Genomic DNA, 17055 nt, shown 5'->3' with positions numbered 1-17055 from the left:
ATGTTAATCCCGATCTCCCAGTTCATCCCACCACCACCCCCCCTACACCCGCCCCTACTAGCTTGTTTTTGAAAGTGAGTTTTTAAGTCTAAACCTGTGTTCTAAGATGTGTGTGTTTATAAGGATGTACAAAAGCTTCTAAACAATTTTATTTTTTGACACTGGACTAATAAGTCTTTCTTTTTCTGGTCCTTCAGAGTCAGAATAGAAAAACTCCACTAAGTGCATAGAGTCAGTTTTAACTAGTCTTTGATTTTTTTTTGCAGCTTCTCCTCTTAAAAATAATGATGAAGGTTCTTTGGACATATATGCTGGGTTGGACAGTGCTGTTTCTGGTATGTAAATTCTATAATAAAATACTTTCATTTTGTTTGGTCAGTCTGTTGGAAGTGTTTATTTTGTTGTTATCAGTTCCTGGAGTAACTCATAGCTCCTCAACAATCTGCCTTTTCTTTGAAATCATTATACTCAGGTAATTATTTTTTTGCCCAAAGCTTGGTCAATAAAATAAACTAGCCCTTAGGTTTGTTTTTCATCTAGGTCTCAGATTTAATTGGACCTTGTACAAAAAAATTTTGTACCATTGAAAACGAAACTGATGGTGGTTTCTACATATATTACCACACATACTGTCACAGGCTACATGATATTAGAACTTTTGAAAAGGGTAGTTACTATAAATATTTTCAAATGTATCAGTAGGAGTGTGATATGCCGAGAGTCTAATGACCTGTCCAAATGAGAAAACCTTTCTGTAATAAAATCTTCCAAAGCTTCAAACAAATGTGATCCTTACACCTGATTTGTTGACAGATTTGTTTTAGGTAAATTGGTTTTCCATTTCTAATCTGTGAAATCAGTATAGATTTGGATGAAATGCAAGAGATGGAGAACTGTAGAGCCCTTTGGATAGAGGTAGACAGTACATCAAAAAGCTTAACACATGTATTTTTCTTTTTTCCCCAGCTTTATTGAGCTATAATTGACATATAACATTAAGTAAGTTTAAGATGTACAGTATATTGATTTTTATACACTTAAATATTGCAAAATGATTACCACCATAGCATTAGCTAATATCTGCATAGCATCACATGATTACCATCTCTTTAAGATCTAGCCTCTTAGCAACTTTTGATCATATAATGTAGTCTTATTAACTGTAATCACTATGCTGTACATTAGATCCCCAGAATTTATTTGTCTTACAGCCGGAAGTTTGTACTCTTTGATCAACATCTCCTCTTTTCCCCTACCCCCAGCCCTTGGTAACTATCGTTTCAGTGTCTGTTTCTATGCATTTGGATTTTTTAGATGCCACATGTGATATTGTATAGTATTTGTCTTTCTCTCTCTGACTTATTTCACTTAGCATAATGCCCTCAAGGTTCATCCATGCTGTTGCAAATGGCAGGGTGTCCTTTTTCATGGCTGAATAATATTCCATTATATATTTATATATGCACATATATTTACACACACGCACATGTATACATACATATATGCACCCACATATACCGCATCTTTATTCCTTTATCTGTTGGTGGACACCTAGGTTGTTTCCATATCTTAGCTATTGTGAATAATACTGCAGTGAACAGAGGAGTGCAGATATCTGAGATTCAGTTTTTATTTCCTTTGAATATATACCCAGAACTGGGGTTGCTGGATCATATGATAGTTCTATTTTTAATTTTTTGAGGAACTTCTGTACTGTTTTTGATGGTAGCTGTACCAATTTAGATTCCCACCAACAGTGTACAAGGGTTCCCTTTTTTCCACATCTTCGCTAATACTTATCTGTTGTATTTTTGATGATAGCCTTTCTGATAAGTGTGAGATGATACCTCATTGTGGTTTTGATTTGCATTTCCCTGATGATTTGTGATGTTAAGTACCTTTTCATGTTCCTGTTGGCCATTTATGTCTTCTTTGGAAAAATGTCTATTCAGTTCCTCTGCCCATTTTTTAGTTTTTTGTGTTGAGTTGTGTGAATTCTTTATATATTTTAGATATTAACTTCTAATCAGATATATATGTATATAAAAATTGCAAGCATTTTCTCCCGTTCCGTAAGTTGTCTTTTTAGTTTGTTAATGATTTCCTTTGCTCTGTAGAAAGAAGCCTTTTAATTTGATGTAGTCCCACTTGTTTATTTTTGCTTTTGCCTTTGCTCTTGGTGTCAAATTCAGAAAATTATTGCCAAGACCGATGTCCAGAAACTTACCCCTATATATTTTTTTTCTAGGCATTTTATGGTTTCAGGTTTTTTAAAAAAATTTTTATTGAAATATAGTTGATTTATAATGTCGTGTTAGTTTCAAGTGTACAGTAAAGTGGTTCAGTTATACATGTATATATATTCTTTTTTTATGTTACTTATTTATTTTGGTCATGTCACGCTGCTTGCGGGATCTTAGTTCCATGACCAGGGATTCAACCCATGCCTCCTGCAGTGGAAGTGCGAAGTTCTAACCACTGGACCGCCAGGGCATTCCCAACATTCTTTACCATGATAGGTTATTACAAGATATTAAGTATGGTTGCAGGTTTTAAATTCACGTCTTTAACTCATTTCGAGTTGATTCTTGTGTGTGCTGTAAGATAAGGGTCCAGTTTCATTCTTTTGCTTGTGGCTGTCCAGTTTTCCCAACGTCATTTATTGAAGAGACTACCCTTTCCCCATTGTATATTCTTGGCTCTTTTGTCATAAATTATGACCATATATACCTGGGTTTATTTCTGGGCTTTCTGTTCTGTTCCGTTGATCTATATGTCTGTTTTTATGCCAATAAAATACAGTTTTGATTACTATAGTGTTATAGTTTGAAACCAGGAAGTGTCGTGCCTCCAGCTTTGATCTTCTTTCTCAAGGTTGCTATGGTCATTCACAGTCTTGTGGTTCCATACACATTTTAGGATTGTTTTTCCTATTTCTGTGAAAAATGCCATTGGAGATTTGACAGGGATTTCATTGAATCTGGAAATACATATTTTAATGTAAGGTTTTTTTGTTTGTTTGTTCTAGACAGTGCTACCAAATCGTCTGTACCATCCAGAAATTGTTTGGATTTATATGAAGAAATCCTGACTGAAGAAGGAACTGCAAAGGAGGCAACATATAATGATGTATGGCTTACCAGAATTTTGAAGGACAGTTACTTTGCTCTTCTGTGGCTCCTGAAATGCAGACATCAGCTTACTATTGAATAGACATTCTGTGTTTGGGAAGCAGCTCTTAGACTAAAAGAATATTTAAGTCAGTTTCTGCCTTCAGATCTGCTTTTTAAAACAATGTTTTCTGGATGCTTGCCTAAATTTAGTTATAATTTTGCTTGATTGAATTTAAGTGTCTGACTATATAAAATCTCAACAGGCAATCAGTGTGATAAAATATTTTATTTTTTCATGATTTATACAAAGTTATAATTCGTCCCAAGACTTCATGCAAACAAATTTCTTTCTACCTTATTTGAATTTTGAACTTTGGAGATTGAATGTGAAACTAAAGAAAATACATTATTGGTAGGCCCAACTTTAAAAACCAGTAATCTAACTAAATATCTGTTAGTAGAAATAGACCTCATATACCCTTATTTGTGGGTTGATTTGCAAAGTTTTAAATATTTTGAAATGTCATTTAAGCTAAGAAAATAATTTAGAATGATTCTTGATCTTTTTATATCTTACAGTTGCAGGTAGAATATGGAAAATGTCAGCTGCAAATGAAAGAGCTGATGAAAAAGTTTAAGGAAATACAAACACAGGTAGAATTATAATGAATATTTTATTTTTGCCTTGTTAGCTTTTTTTTAATAAATTTATTTAATTAATTTATTTATTTATTTTTGGCTGTGTTGGGTCTTCGTTGCTGCGCGGGCTTTCTCTAGTTGCAACAAGCAGGGGCTACTCTTCGTTGCGGTGCGCGGGCTTCTCATTGCGGTGGCTTCTCTTGTTGCGGAGCACGGGCTCTAGGCGTGCAGGCTCAGTAGTTGTGGCTTGTGGGCTCTAGAGCGCAGGCTCAGTAGTTGTGGCGCACGGTCTTAGTTGCTCTGTGGCATGTGGGATCTTCCCAGACCAGGGCTCAAACCCGTGTTCCCTGCATTCGCAGGTGGATTCTTAACCACTGTGCCACCAGGGAAGTCCCTGCCTTATCAGCTTTTAAAACCAAAATTTAATAAAATTTTTTGTTAAAATTAAAATGCTAAAGTGTTGGCAGGTTGTAAGGAAACTTTTTAAAAAATATTAAATGAAAGAGCAAATCTGGCAAAACATGCTTTATTTCCAGTGTCAATGAAACTGATAAAGGAAAACTGCTTGATTTGTTAAATGATACTGACAAATGATCTGCTAGAGTAAGTAACAATTAAATAATAGAGAATTCTTAGAGATTGTATCAGGTGGTTTAAAAGAGAATGGTTTGAGGAGTGAAGCTTTAGAATGGCTGTTGGGGAAAAATGGTGATGCCTTAACAATTTTTGCCAGAGAGACATTTTTTGTGATCATACTGCAAAGTCAGGAATGTCCTGTCTTGTTCTGATTTTTATTTTTTGGTAAAGTTGTTTCTCTTCCTTCACCCTCTCTCCCAAAGAGCCAGTCAATCCTCAATTCATTCTTTGTTCACCTGAGAATTAGTACATTGTTGCAAGTTAAACCTCCTGTTGTTAAATATAATAAAAATTTTTATCATCTTCAAAATAATGACCCATTTTCAAAATAATGACTCTTTTTCTTGTTATTTATTGGTTTTTCAGTTTTTTTTTTAAATTTTTTTTTTGTTTTTTTTTTGTTTTTTTTTTGTTTTTCATTTTGATCCCTCTTTTAAGTAGTTTCACTTTAAATAGCTTTTCTTTGGTGCCAGTTTTCTTCTTTGAATCTCAGCTTCCCCATTTGTATAGTGAGCATCACTGTACTCCTCCGAAGACTATCTTGAGAATTGCATAAGATAAAATATGTGATGCGTGGCATGTAGTTAGCATTCAGTAATCAATAACTGTTATAAATAGTTTAATAATCCTGTCGATATATACTTTATTAAATGTATTTTATGATGTTTAGAATTTCAGCTTAAAAAATGAAAACCAATCTCTTAAGAAAAACATCTCAGCACTTATCAAAACTGCCAGAGTGGAAATAAACCGCAAAGATGAAGAAATAAATAATCTTCACCAAAGGTATGATTGAGGGATATGGATCTGTTTGTAAATTACATGAGTATTGATAGGTGGAATATTTTTAACTTTGGAAAGCTAATGAAAATCATGCATTTTATTAAATATTTAAGGTTTTACTGAAAGTAAGTGACTAATATTCTAATGGTATATTATCGTAATGATATCTATATGATTATTAATAGAATATTGCCACATACCTCTCTGAATATATTCAGTTTTGTAATACACTGGGATCTTGCTCTGATATCCTTTGGTCCTGAGAAGATGGTGGTGTATGTCATGGGTTCTTCTAGGCGCCCATCAAATTACTAAAATATCAGGAGGATGTCTGTGTCATATACTGTTAACAGACAACCCTTAAAAATCTGTCAATTATATATTCTTTTTTAAAATATATATATATATATATAGTCTAAAAAAACATTTACTTATTTATTTATTTTGGCTGCACCAGCTCTTAGTTGCGGCACATGGGATCTTTTTAGTTGCGGCATGCGGACTTCTTAGTTGTGGCATGTGGGCTTCTTAGTTGAGGCATGTGGACTCTTAGTTGTGGCATGCATGTGGGATCTAGTTCCCCGACCAGGGATTGAACCTGGGCTCCCTGCATTGGGAGGGTGGAGTCTTACCCACTGGGCCACCAGTGAAGTCCCTCAATTATGTGTTCTTTTCCCTCTTAAATGGATTTTCTACTTAATTTCTCTCTCTCCCTCTTTTGGTTAGGGGCAGTATTTGGCTCCAGAGAATTTCATATCTCTCCTCCCCTTGATAGTCAAACCTCCAAAACAGTTATCTAAACGTGCTGTCTCCATTTCCCCACTTCCCATTTCTACACACTCTTGAACCCATTCTACTCTGATCTCTTCCTCCAAAACAGCTGTGACTACCACTAAATTCATCAAATAGTTTGACTTCTCATTTTAACTTGTCTTTATACACTATTTGACATAGTTGACCCTCTTTTCTTGAAATAGTTTCTCCCTTGGGGTTTCATGATTCTTAGTTTTCTTCCTAACTTGAGATTTATTTTTCTGTACTTGGCTAAGTTGGAATTCCTTAAAGCTCAAAACTATGTCCTTTCCTTTCTCTATCAGTATTTTCTTATGATGTAATCTTACTTGTACTAGTCAGTTCCATTTATATGTAGATACTACTTCACATTTGTACAAAATTTTCAAAATTACCTCATCCACAACAGAATTTAAGATTGAACCCCTTCCATTGTTCCTAGCTCAGTGGATTCCCCATCATTTATTCAGCTGTGCAAGCTAGAGTGACTGAGGGGTGGAATGACCATTTAATTTATTGCCCAAACCAGGGTACTTTTGAGAGTAGAAGGAGGGGCTATTAATAATTACACTGACATTGCTTGGCAAACTGGGACATATAGTCACCCTGCATAGGAGTCATCATTGACACTTAGCTCTTGGTCATCCTTCAGATCCAAATTCATTACCATGTCCTTTTGACTTATGTCTTTATGATCTCTCAGGTTGTTCATTTCTCTTCCATTTCTGCTGTTGTTGCTACCCATCAACTCTCATCTGAACTGGCAGTAGTCTTTGTGCTCAAAACTCTGCATCCACTCTTGCTCTTTCCAGCCTGTGATTTCTCACTTCTCGATATTAAAGCCACGGGATGCTTTGTAAAGCACAACTCTGGACATCTGTCACAGAACCACCCCATCCCACCCCTTTTCTTTCTTTCTTTTTTTTTAAATGATATATTTATTTATTTATTTTTGGCTGCGCCAAGCAGCTTGCAGGATCTTAGTTCCCCCACCAGGGTTTGAACCCAGACCCCAGGAATGAAATGAGAAGCTGGGGAAAGCTTCTCATCCTAACCACTGGACCGTCAGGGAATTCCCCCACCCCTTTTCTTGATTAAAACACATCAGTGGCTTCTCATCATTCATAGGATAAAAGATCATAAATCTTAACTTGGTCCACAGAGCTCTTCACAATATGGTCCCAAACTACTTTTCAGGCCTTGTTTTCAGTGTTTGCCTTTGCCTAGGTATTGTAGCTCTAGTGTATCTCCTGCATTCTTTCAGTTTCTTGGGTGTACCATGAGCTCTGAGTTGCATGAACTGTTTCCACTCCCTGAAATGCTCCTCTCCTCCACCTGCTAAATACCTACTCATCTTCAGTTCTCGGCATAAGCATCGTTTTCATGCGGGACATTTGTCTGTTCTCACTGACTAGGTCGAATCTCTTTTTTGTAGCTTCATTTACACTTGCAGTTTAAAAAATCATGAATGGGATCACTTAGTGTTCTTCCCTTCCACTAAACTGTAAACTTCATGGGAGCAGGAACCATGTCTTTGTGCCCTCACCATTTATTGAGTATCTACCATGTGCAATAAATATTTAAAGAGTGAAAGAAGATAATCCTATGTGTGGACCATATGATATTATAAAGCATTTTAGGCCTTTTGAAAATAAAGATGGTTGTGTATGTTTACTAATCTAAATCCCACAAGGTGCAACAAGTATAAGATTGATTCCTGAAGTGTTGGGGAAATTTTATATATATTTGAATCTTTTAGGGGAGGGGTATAATGTTTGAATAGAGTGAAAATTCAGAGAAACTGGGTGAATAAATGATGTGTTATTTCATTAGATTGTTATATGTGGTAATATTGATACATTATCTAATAAATATTCTGTCAAATATTTGCACTTTTTCTTTGTGAGCTTCAGCTAGTACTCTAATGGTAAATGTTTATCATTTTGCTGAAAGTTCATTTTTAATAGAAAGAATGGAAATACTGATATAAGATAAAAATTTTAAAGTGTAAATTCTGGAAAGTGTTTAATGCAGAGGTTTATTTTAAAATAAAACTTTTGGAACTTCCCTGGTGGTCCAGTGGTTAAGACTCCACGCTTCCACTGCAGGGGCACGGGTTCCATCCCTGGTCGGGGAACTAGGATCCTGCATGTTACATGGCGCGGCCAAATAACAACAATAACAACAACACAAAATAAAACAAAACTTTTGATAGTATTTTATTTAGTGTGGAGTTACGTTAAATGTGTATTACGAGCTCTGTGGGCTAGAACTATCTTTTAGGACCTTACATTTTAATAAGTATGACGTATGTTACACGTGTATGTGCTTTGTTGAATGTGAGTCCTTTGTTGGATAAATTTATTGCAGACATCTTCTCCCATTCTGTGACTTGTCTGTCACTCTCTTTATTGTGTCTTGTGAGGAATAAAAGTTCTAAATTTTAGTGAAATTCAGTCAGTTTTTTTTTTTTTTTTATGGTTAATGCTTTTGTGTTCACATTTTCCCAGTTGTCTCAAAGGTATCTCCTCATGTTTATTTTTTTGAGTTTATTTATTAGTTTACTAGGACTGCCATAACAGAGTACCACAAACTGGGTGGCCTAAATAACAGAAATTTGTTGTCTCACAGTTATGGAGGCCAGAAGTCCAAGATCAAGGTGTCAGTATGATTGATGCCTTCTGCGGGCTGTGTGATGGGTCTGCTCCAGGCCTCTCCTTGGCTTGTAGATGGTCGCCTTCTTCTGTGTCTTTCATAAAGTCTTTCCTCTATACATATCTCTGTCCAAATTTCCCTTTTTTATAAGGACACTAGTCATATTGGATAAGGGTCCACCCTAATGAACTCACTTTAACTTGATTATCTCCAAAGACCCTGTCTCCAAATAAGGTTACTAGTTTGAGGTACTGGGGATTAAATTTTGAGGAGATGCAGTTCAGCCCGTAACAAGATCCACATAAGGTCTACACATTGCCTTAAGTTGTATGTCTCCTGTGTCCTCTTGTTTTATAAAAATCTTCCCTTATTCCTGAGACTTTTAAGTTTTGATGTTCTCTACACACTTAGTACTGATTAGGCATAGATTTATGGAAATTCAGGGAAGTTATAGAAGTTCAGGAAGATGGCTATATTATTACAAAAAGCTAAAATGAGCTATTTACATTTTATTTTTAGGAAAACTGCCAGTTTTCTGAAAACCTTAGGAGTTATTTTAAACAATAAATATATAGCATTCCTCTAGGGAAGAATCACAATTCTATATTCCTTTTTCTTTTTGCACAGTATGTAACAATTTAAGATGGCTATTGACGCTTTGGGTTTTACTGTTGGGTTGTATGTGAAACAGAAAACTAGGATAGGGAGCTACATAGAGTCGTATTTTGATCGTCTCTGTTCTCCAGCAAGGTTTCACTTTCCCTTATGTTTCAGTTGGGCTAGAGTGAAGGCAAGAAAATAATGTCACTTGTTCTAAAAGAAGTGAACTTGTGGTTAGTTTGAGAGTTGTGCACCTGTAGTGAAGGAAATCTGAAAGACATTGGCAAGTGCTGGGCTAGAACTGAGAGGTCCTCCAGGCTTTGTTTGAGCAAAGCAAACGAAAGAGAGTTCCTTGTTTTAAAAACTGGCTCATTTAGTTGGAAGCTGGTAAATTCTTACTACTCATGCTTTTATACAAAGTAAAATTAGTTTTGCCAGTATGTGGGCCCCCCAGTTTTAAAGTGTATCACATGTGATTAAACCTTGGATTATTAAAAAGGAATTAACTTTGTTTTTTTGGTGTTAATTTCTATTTCTCAATAGATTGTCTGAGTTTCCACATCTTCGAAATACTCATAAAACTTCAAGGATACCAGATATAGTTAAAACAAAAGGTCTTAAATCCAGATCTCTCCATTTGGATGATTGTTCAAAGACTGATCACAGAGTGAAAAGTGATGTTTCTAAAGATGTACATTATAGCACTTCACTGCCATACCTCGAAAAGGAAGGAAAATCACATTTTGAAAAAAAGGGCACTTCACATTTGCCTACACCTATTGAAAAACACTCCACCAATGGCATTTGGTCACGTTCCCATTATCAGGTTGGTGAGGGTAGTTCCAATGAGGATCACAGAAGAGGGAGGAAAGATAGTAGACATAACCAGTACTGCAGAGTGACTGACAGAATACGAAAAGACTTGAACACTAGCTGTGGTGATGGTGAACCGAGGAACATAGAGGCCAGTCAGAGGCTACAAGGACGTCCTGAGAAATATAGTAAAGGTGAACCAAAGGCTGAAAGCAAAAATTCAAAGTTTAAAAGTAACACAGATTTGGATTATAAAAATGAACACAGTAGCTCTTCTTGGGAGAAAGAAAGCTCTAGAGACAGGTCACACACTCGACTAGAATCTCAAAGTGACAAAAAACTCGAAAGACAAAGTGAAAGATCACAAAATATAAATAGAAAAGAACTTAAATCACAAGACAAAGAAGAAAGGAAAGTTGATCAAAAACCTAAATCAGTAGTAAAAGACCAGGATCATTGGAAAAGATCTGAACGAGCATTGCTTCCTTATTCCAAGAAGGAACTAGCGAAATCTTCTCATAATTCAAGTAAATACCATCCAGAAGAGAGAAGAGGCCGGGAAGATTGTAAAAGAGACAGGGCTGTAAGTAATCATAGTTTTCAAGAAGGAAGATGTCCGTCCTCTCTTTCAACCAATAGAACTCACAAACACGTCGACTCCAAGGAAGTTGATGCTGTGCACCAATGGGAAAATGCACCTTTAAGGGTAGAAAGGCATAGAACTGAAGATAAGCGGAAAAGAGAACAAGAGGGCAAAGAAGAAAATAGGCATATGAGAAATGAAAAAAGAGTACCTGCAGAACATCTGCAGAAGACAAACAAAGAGACTAAGAAAACCGCTACAGATTTAAAGAGACAGAATGAGCCAAAAAACGGTAACGGTGAAGTCTCTAATAATGATGTTTCTGAAGGAGTGGATAATAAAGAGCCAGCAGTTAAAGCTGAGAATGGTTCAAATGAAACACAAAACAAAGACTTAAAGTTAAGCTTTATGGAAAAATTGAACTTAACTCTTTCTCCTGCTAAAAAGCAGCCTGTTTCTCAGGAAAATCAGCATAAAATAACCGATACTCCCAAATCTAGTGACATATGTGACTTGGAGTCCTTGGTGCAGGCTAAAACTGTGACATGTATTCCCTCTGTCAGTGAACATACCACAGAGGAAACCAAATCAGAGTTATTGGAACCAAAGGATGCTCTTACAGCAGCATCTAAACCCAGAACCAGTGTTTCAGAAAGGAAAATAGAAGAAGAAAATAGTTTGTTCATTAAATCTGTTGCGAATACTGTGCATTGTGAAATGCCCATTTGTGGCACAGAGATTTCCTTCTCAGCATCTGTGGAAATGCAACAAACAGAATCCTTGTTTCCATCATCAACAGAAATGGAACAGACCATTAATGGGGCCAGGGCAGCAGTTCCTGTGGTAATGGACACAGTACAAACTAATGTTTCTCAGAACTTTGGTTTGGAATTGGATACCAAAAGAAACGATGACTTAAATTCTTGTAGTATTTCTGAAGATACAGAAATGAAGGAGGCTTTTTCAACCAAAGTGACCAAATCCAATGAAAGCATTTTGCAGCCTTCAATTGAAGAAGCTGGCATTTTGCCAACAGTCCTTTCAGAAGATGGTAAACCAAACCTTGAGCCTTCTCTTGTAGATGCACCACTGGTTGAGAGTAAGTCTTGTCACTTGGAGCCTTGCTTACCTAAAGAGACTCCAGAATCTTCACTTCAGCAGACTGAGTTAACGGACCACAGAATGGAAACTGGTGAAGCAAACTCAGTATATCATGATGATGAGAACTCAGTTCTGAGCATTGACCTTAATCAGCTGAGACCTATTCCAGAAGCCATCAGTCCTCTGAATAGTCCCGTGAGACCTGTAGCAAAAGTTCTTAGACTGGAAAGGTCATCTCGAGTTCCATTATATAATAACAGTCATAAAGGTAATAGTTTATATTATCTCCTATAACTTATATTTTTGTGAGAGTGTAGAATATGTCAGCAAGATGAATCAGTGCTTTTAATTTATTTATTGATATTTATTTTTAAAATTTTTATTGGCGTATAGTTGATTTACAATGTTGTGTTAGTTTTAGGTGTGCAGCAAAGTGAATCAGTTATACACATACATATATCCATTCTTTTTTTTTTTTTAGATTCTTTTCCTGTATAGGCCATTACAGAGTATTGAGTAGAGTTCCCTGTGCTGTACAGCAGGTTCTTATTAGTTATCTATTTTATATATAGTAGTGTGCATATGTCAGTCCTAGCCTTCCAATTTATTCCTCCCTGCCCTTATCCCCTGGTAACCATAAGTTTGTTTTCTACATCTGTGACTCTACTTTTCTATTGTAAATAAATTCATTTGTACCCTTTTTTTTATATTCCACATATAAGTGGTATCATATGATATTTGTCTTTCTGTGTCTGACTTAACTTCACTTAGTATGACAATCTAGGTCCATCCATGTTGCTGCAAATGGCATTATTTTGTTAGTGCTTTTTATTTGATAACTTAATTATTATTCAGACCTTTGTTGTTACCTAGAAATGTACATTGAGCCTTTAGTCTAGATTTAGGTAATTCTTATTTATACAACAAAAGGGAATGGTAGAACAGATTGTTTCAAATACTCCTTGCTTGCTTTCAGGTATATTTTTGTTGTCCAAAAGCCATCATCAGATGGCATAGAGTAGGTGATGCTGCTCACATCAAGTAAAGAAACCTGAACAGTTGGTTGCTGGTTATCCAAATGACCAAACTCTATACTATCACTATTGTCAGGCACTTTCTGAGACCAGTAAAGACCAATGACATGAGTAAGCGTTAGAGTAATATAGTGTAAATAGTGTAAAAGCTATTAAAATAATAAATTGCCTCAACATTTAATTTTTTGTTATATTTAGTATGGAAATGTTAAATGACAAAGACTCAGTAGTCATGTGACTATAATATGCTTTTTTTTCTTCCACAGATGTGTTTCCACCAAATTCAGCTCATTCTACCTCCAAGAGTCAGTCTGATCTCAATAAGGAAAATCAAAAGCCAATTTGCAAATCTGACAAATTTACAGAAGCAGACTCCCACAAGAATTCATCTTTAGATGAATTAGAAGAAGGAGAAATTATAAGCGACAGTGAAAAATCTGAACCACAAAAGCGTTTTGACAAAAGTACCAACCCAAGAGCTTCTGCTGAAGTGCAGAACACAAAAACTAGCCCAGGAAGTAGGAAAAGCACTGTGCATTTGGATAAAGACAATAGGAAGATATCTTCTATAAAAATCCATCAGACCAAAAGCAAATGGAATAAAAGACGAACTGAATCTAGCAGATCTTCAAAAACAGAGAAGAAAGATAGGTCAGTGAGCACTTCCAGCCTGGAAAAAATAGTTCCGATTATTGCTGCACCCTCTTCTGTCCGAGAGGTTGTGCACATGTTACGAATGATAAGAAAACATGTAAGGAAAAATTATATGAAATTCAAGGTAAAATTTTCATTAATACAGTTTCATAGAATTATTGAGTCAGCAATTTTGAGTTTTACATCACTAATTAAACACCTTGACTTATCCAAAATCTCTAAGTCAGTGACTACTTTACAGAAGAATCTCTGTGATGTTATAGAATCCAAACTTAAGCAAGTTAAAAAGAATGGCATCGTGGATCGTTTATTTGAACAGCAGCTACCAGATATGAAAAAAAAATTGTGGAAATTTGTAGATGAACAACTTGATTATTTGTTTACAAAGCTTAAGAAAATCTTAGTAAAGTTTTGTGACTCCATAAACATTGGCAGTGACAGTGACGAAGGAAAACTTGAAAAGCTAAATAAAGAGAAAGCACAATATTCAAATTGTCAGAAGGGGAATGTAGGCAGCTCCAGCAAAGAAATGTTGAAGGAGAAATCCCACAAATCAGAAGATTCTGGTTACTCTAAGTCTTTAGTAGGTTGTAAAAAATCTGAGGAAAAACATCAAGAGCAAAATAATTCCAGTATTAACACAGTAAAGCACAGCATTAAAAAAAGTACTAACACTTGCTTTGATAATATTAAGAACCCTCAATTTGAAGAGCCTTCCTTGGAACCAAACTGCCCGAGCACCCCACAGGCAGGAAAAATGGAAGGCAGCACCATAGAGGATTCACCGGCATCCCAGCACGCTGCTTTGAAGCCAGAACGCAGTTTTGAGATTCTTACTGAGCAGCAAGCATCTAGCCTTACTTTTAATTTAGTGAGTGATGCACAGATGGGAGAAATATTTAAAAGTTTGTTGCAAGGTTCTGATCTTTTGGACAACAGTGTTAACTGTAACGAAAAAAGTGAGTGGGAGTTAAAGATACAAGGGAAACAGATGGTAGAGAGTCTTAAATGTGAATCTCTACTAGCTTGTACAACGGAAGAGCTCGTTTCAGGGGTGGTTTCTCCCTGTCCTAAGATGATTAGTGATGATAATTGGTCATTATTGTCATCTGAGAAAGGTCCGTCTCTGTCTTCAGGGCTTTCATTGCCAGTTCATCCTGATGTGTTGGATGAAAATTGTATGTTTGAAGTGTCCACTAACATAGCTTTGAGTAAAGATAATGTATGTAGTTCAGAAAAGAGCAAGCCCTGTGTTTCCTCCATACTTGCTGAAGATCTAGCAGTCTCTTTAACAGTACCATCACCTCTGAAGTCAGATGGTCATCTCAGTTTCTTAAAGTCAGATGCTTCGTCTAATTCAACGCCCGAAGAAGTTATTAGTGCCCATTTTAGTGAAGATGCCTTACTTGAGGAAGAGGATGCATCTGAACAGGACATTCATTTAGCCCTGGAGTCTGATAATTCAAGCAGTAAATCAAGTTGTTCTTCATCATGGACAAGCCGGTCTGTTGCTCCAGGCTTTCAGTACCACCCTAATCTACCCATGCACGCTGTCATAATGGAAAAGTCCAACGATCATTTCATTGTGAAAATACGCCGTGCGGCACCATCTACCTCCCCTAGTCATAAACAGAATATGGTAGCTGATGAATCTTTGCCAAGAGTGGAAAAGGAAGCTGATGAAGCAGTGGAGAAAAAATATATTTCATGTCAGTACAGAGTTTTTAAATCTGTGGAGGAATTGAAAATTTCCAGTAAAAATGTTGATAGCAGTAAATCAGTTCATGAAGAACAGGACTGTATGATACAAACAGAGGTTCCCGACATATATGAATTTCTTAAAGATGCTTCAGGTAAAGTGGTTCATAGTACTGAAGTAGCTGAGGAATATTTCAAGTTGCATCAAGTATGGGAACCAAAAGTACCTGAAAGCATTGAAGAATTGCCTCCAATGGAAGAAATTCCACATTCTGTTGAGGATCATCTTCGAAACACATATATAGACCTCACAAAAGATCCAGTCTCCGAGACCAAAAAGTTGGGGGAATTTGTAGAAGTAGCAGTTTTAAATATTGAGCAGTTGGGATGTTCTGGAAGCAGTGTGGATCAAAACGCTCCAGTATTAGACAATATGCAGCCTGATACTGTAGATGCTTTTATTGATTTGACACAAGATGTTTCAAGTGACAGTAAAAATGAAGGTAACCATCCTGCTTTAGCTGTTGAAGACTTGGGGTGTCAGGTGATATGTGTAGATGAAGATAACTCAAAGGAAGAAAAGGTGCAAGTGGCAAACAGGCCTTTGGAATGCGTTGTTGAGGAAGGCTGTATCGATTTAACCTCGGAATCTCCCAGTTCGGGTGAAGTGAAAAAGGTTGATTTAAAATCAGAGTTGGCATCAAATTCTGATAGTTCAGAGTTGCCTGGGGCTTTGGATAATGCGCACAAAAAGAGGAAAAATCTTTCTGATCTAAATCCTTCTTCTCAGAAAAAACAGAGAAAGGAAACACACTTAACCAGTAGGGAAAAGACCAAGAAAATTACCCAAGATTCTGGTGAGAATGGTGATGCTCACCGAAAGAAAGCCAGTAAGAAAAAGTCCCCTGTAGTGACTAAAGATCACTCGTCATTAAACGAAAGCCCAGGGACTAAGGATGCATCAGCAGCATGTGCCACTTCTCTTACAAGCCTTTCTGCAAAGAATGTTATTAAAAAGAAGGGAGAAATTATAGTTTCGTGGACAAGGTAAGAATCTAATGAGACTATTAAATCACCAGGAAATTTTGAGATACCAGAAATCTGTTCTGTCGTGTCATCATAGTTTTATCCCATCTTAAAATAGGGAAAGTGATGACTTACTTCAAAAGTGGCTAAAGTTGGTAGAAGTTAAATTCTAGGATACAACCCAGCTGTACTGTAGAACAGTCTAGAGCAGTGGCTCTTAACCAGCGATGTGTACTAGCACCGTGGACAGAACTTTTCATTATGTTTTTAACTTCACTTTTCAATGAAAAAGAAAAATTCTTTCATTTGTAAGGAGCCTGGTATACACACATTTTAGAAAGGAGGAATGACAGGTGGTGAATAGGACAAAAAGTGTGGGTGTTTGTAATTTGAGTTTCCCCCCGAAATTAGAAGCTTCAAAAACAGGTTGTACTTTTGACTTTTCTGTGAGATTTTTAAGAAATGCAGATTTAAAGACCCCATTTCGGATGTCAAGGTGACCACAGTTGGGAACCATTGAACCAGAAGTGCATGATCTCTAGACCAGCTAGAGTGCATAATGAGAGAGACTGAATTTTGTTGAAATTGGTGATCAGTTTTGTTTAAGACCTCAGTCCTCTATGCCTTCATTTCGGGCAACCTGCAGATGGTAAAATCCCAGAGACTATAATAACACACATTGGTTCAGACCATGTAGAAAAAGCAGAGGTCTGGGGATTAGAAGATCTGGCTTCTGTGTTACTTTTTGGTTCTTCTCGCTTATCAAGTCTGTGATCACGTTTGGGCCCTAATTTTTAAAGTACTATACACACTACTGGTAGAATTTAAAAAAATCTTTTATTTTGTCATTAGAAACATACATTAGTATTTGTTTTAGAAAATTTGGGAAATATGTATGAACTCAGAGATTAAAATCATCCATAATCTT

At 36.3% G+C, this 17055-nt stretch overlaps 1 protein-coding gene across 4 annotated transcripts in view; it reads left to right on the top strand.

Moving 5' to 3' along the window:
* Positions 1-17055, top strand: part of CASP8AP2 (caspase 8 associated protein 2) — a 44956-nt gene that overhangs the window by 21272 nt on the left and 6629 nt on the right. For all 4 annotated transcript variants that reach the window (XM_082405896.1, XM_082405898.1, XM_082405899.1 and 1 more), the window contains exons 3-8: positions 267-335; positions 3029-3129; positions 3693-3767; positions 5059-5174; positions 9762-11983; positions 13016-16148. In XM_082405896.1, coding sequence (XP_082262022.1) covers positions 267-335; positions 3029-3129; positions 3693-3767; positions 5059-5174; positions 9762-11983; positions 13016-16148 — 5716 coding nt within the window. The remainder of the gene's footprint in view (positions 1-266; positions 336-3028; positions 3130-3692; positions 3768-5058; positions 5175-9761; positions 11984-13015; positions 16149-17055) is intronic.

This window comes from Balaenoptera borealis (assembly GCF_965194805.1).
Source record: "Balaenoptera borealis genome assembly, chromosome: 9".
NCBI lineage: Eukaryota > Metazoa > Chordata > Mammalia > Artiodactyla > Balaenopteridae > Balaenoptera > Balaenoptera borealis.
This window is presented reverse-complemented; position numbering and strand designations above follow the sequence as displayed.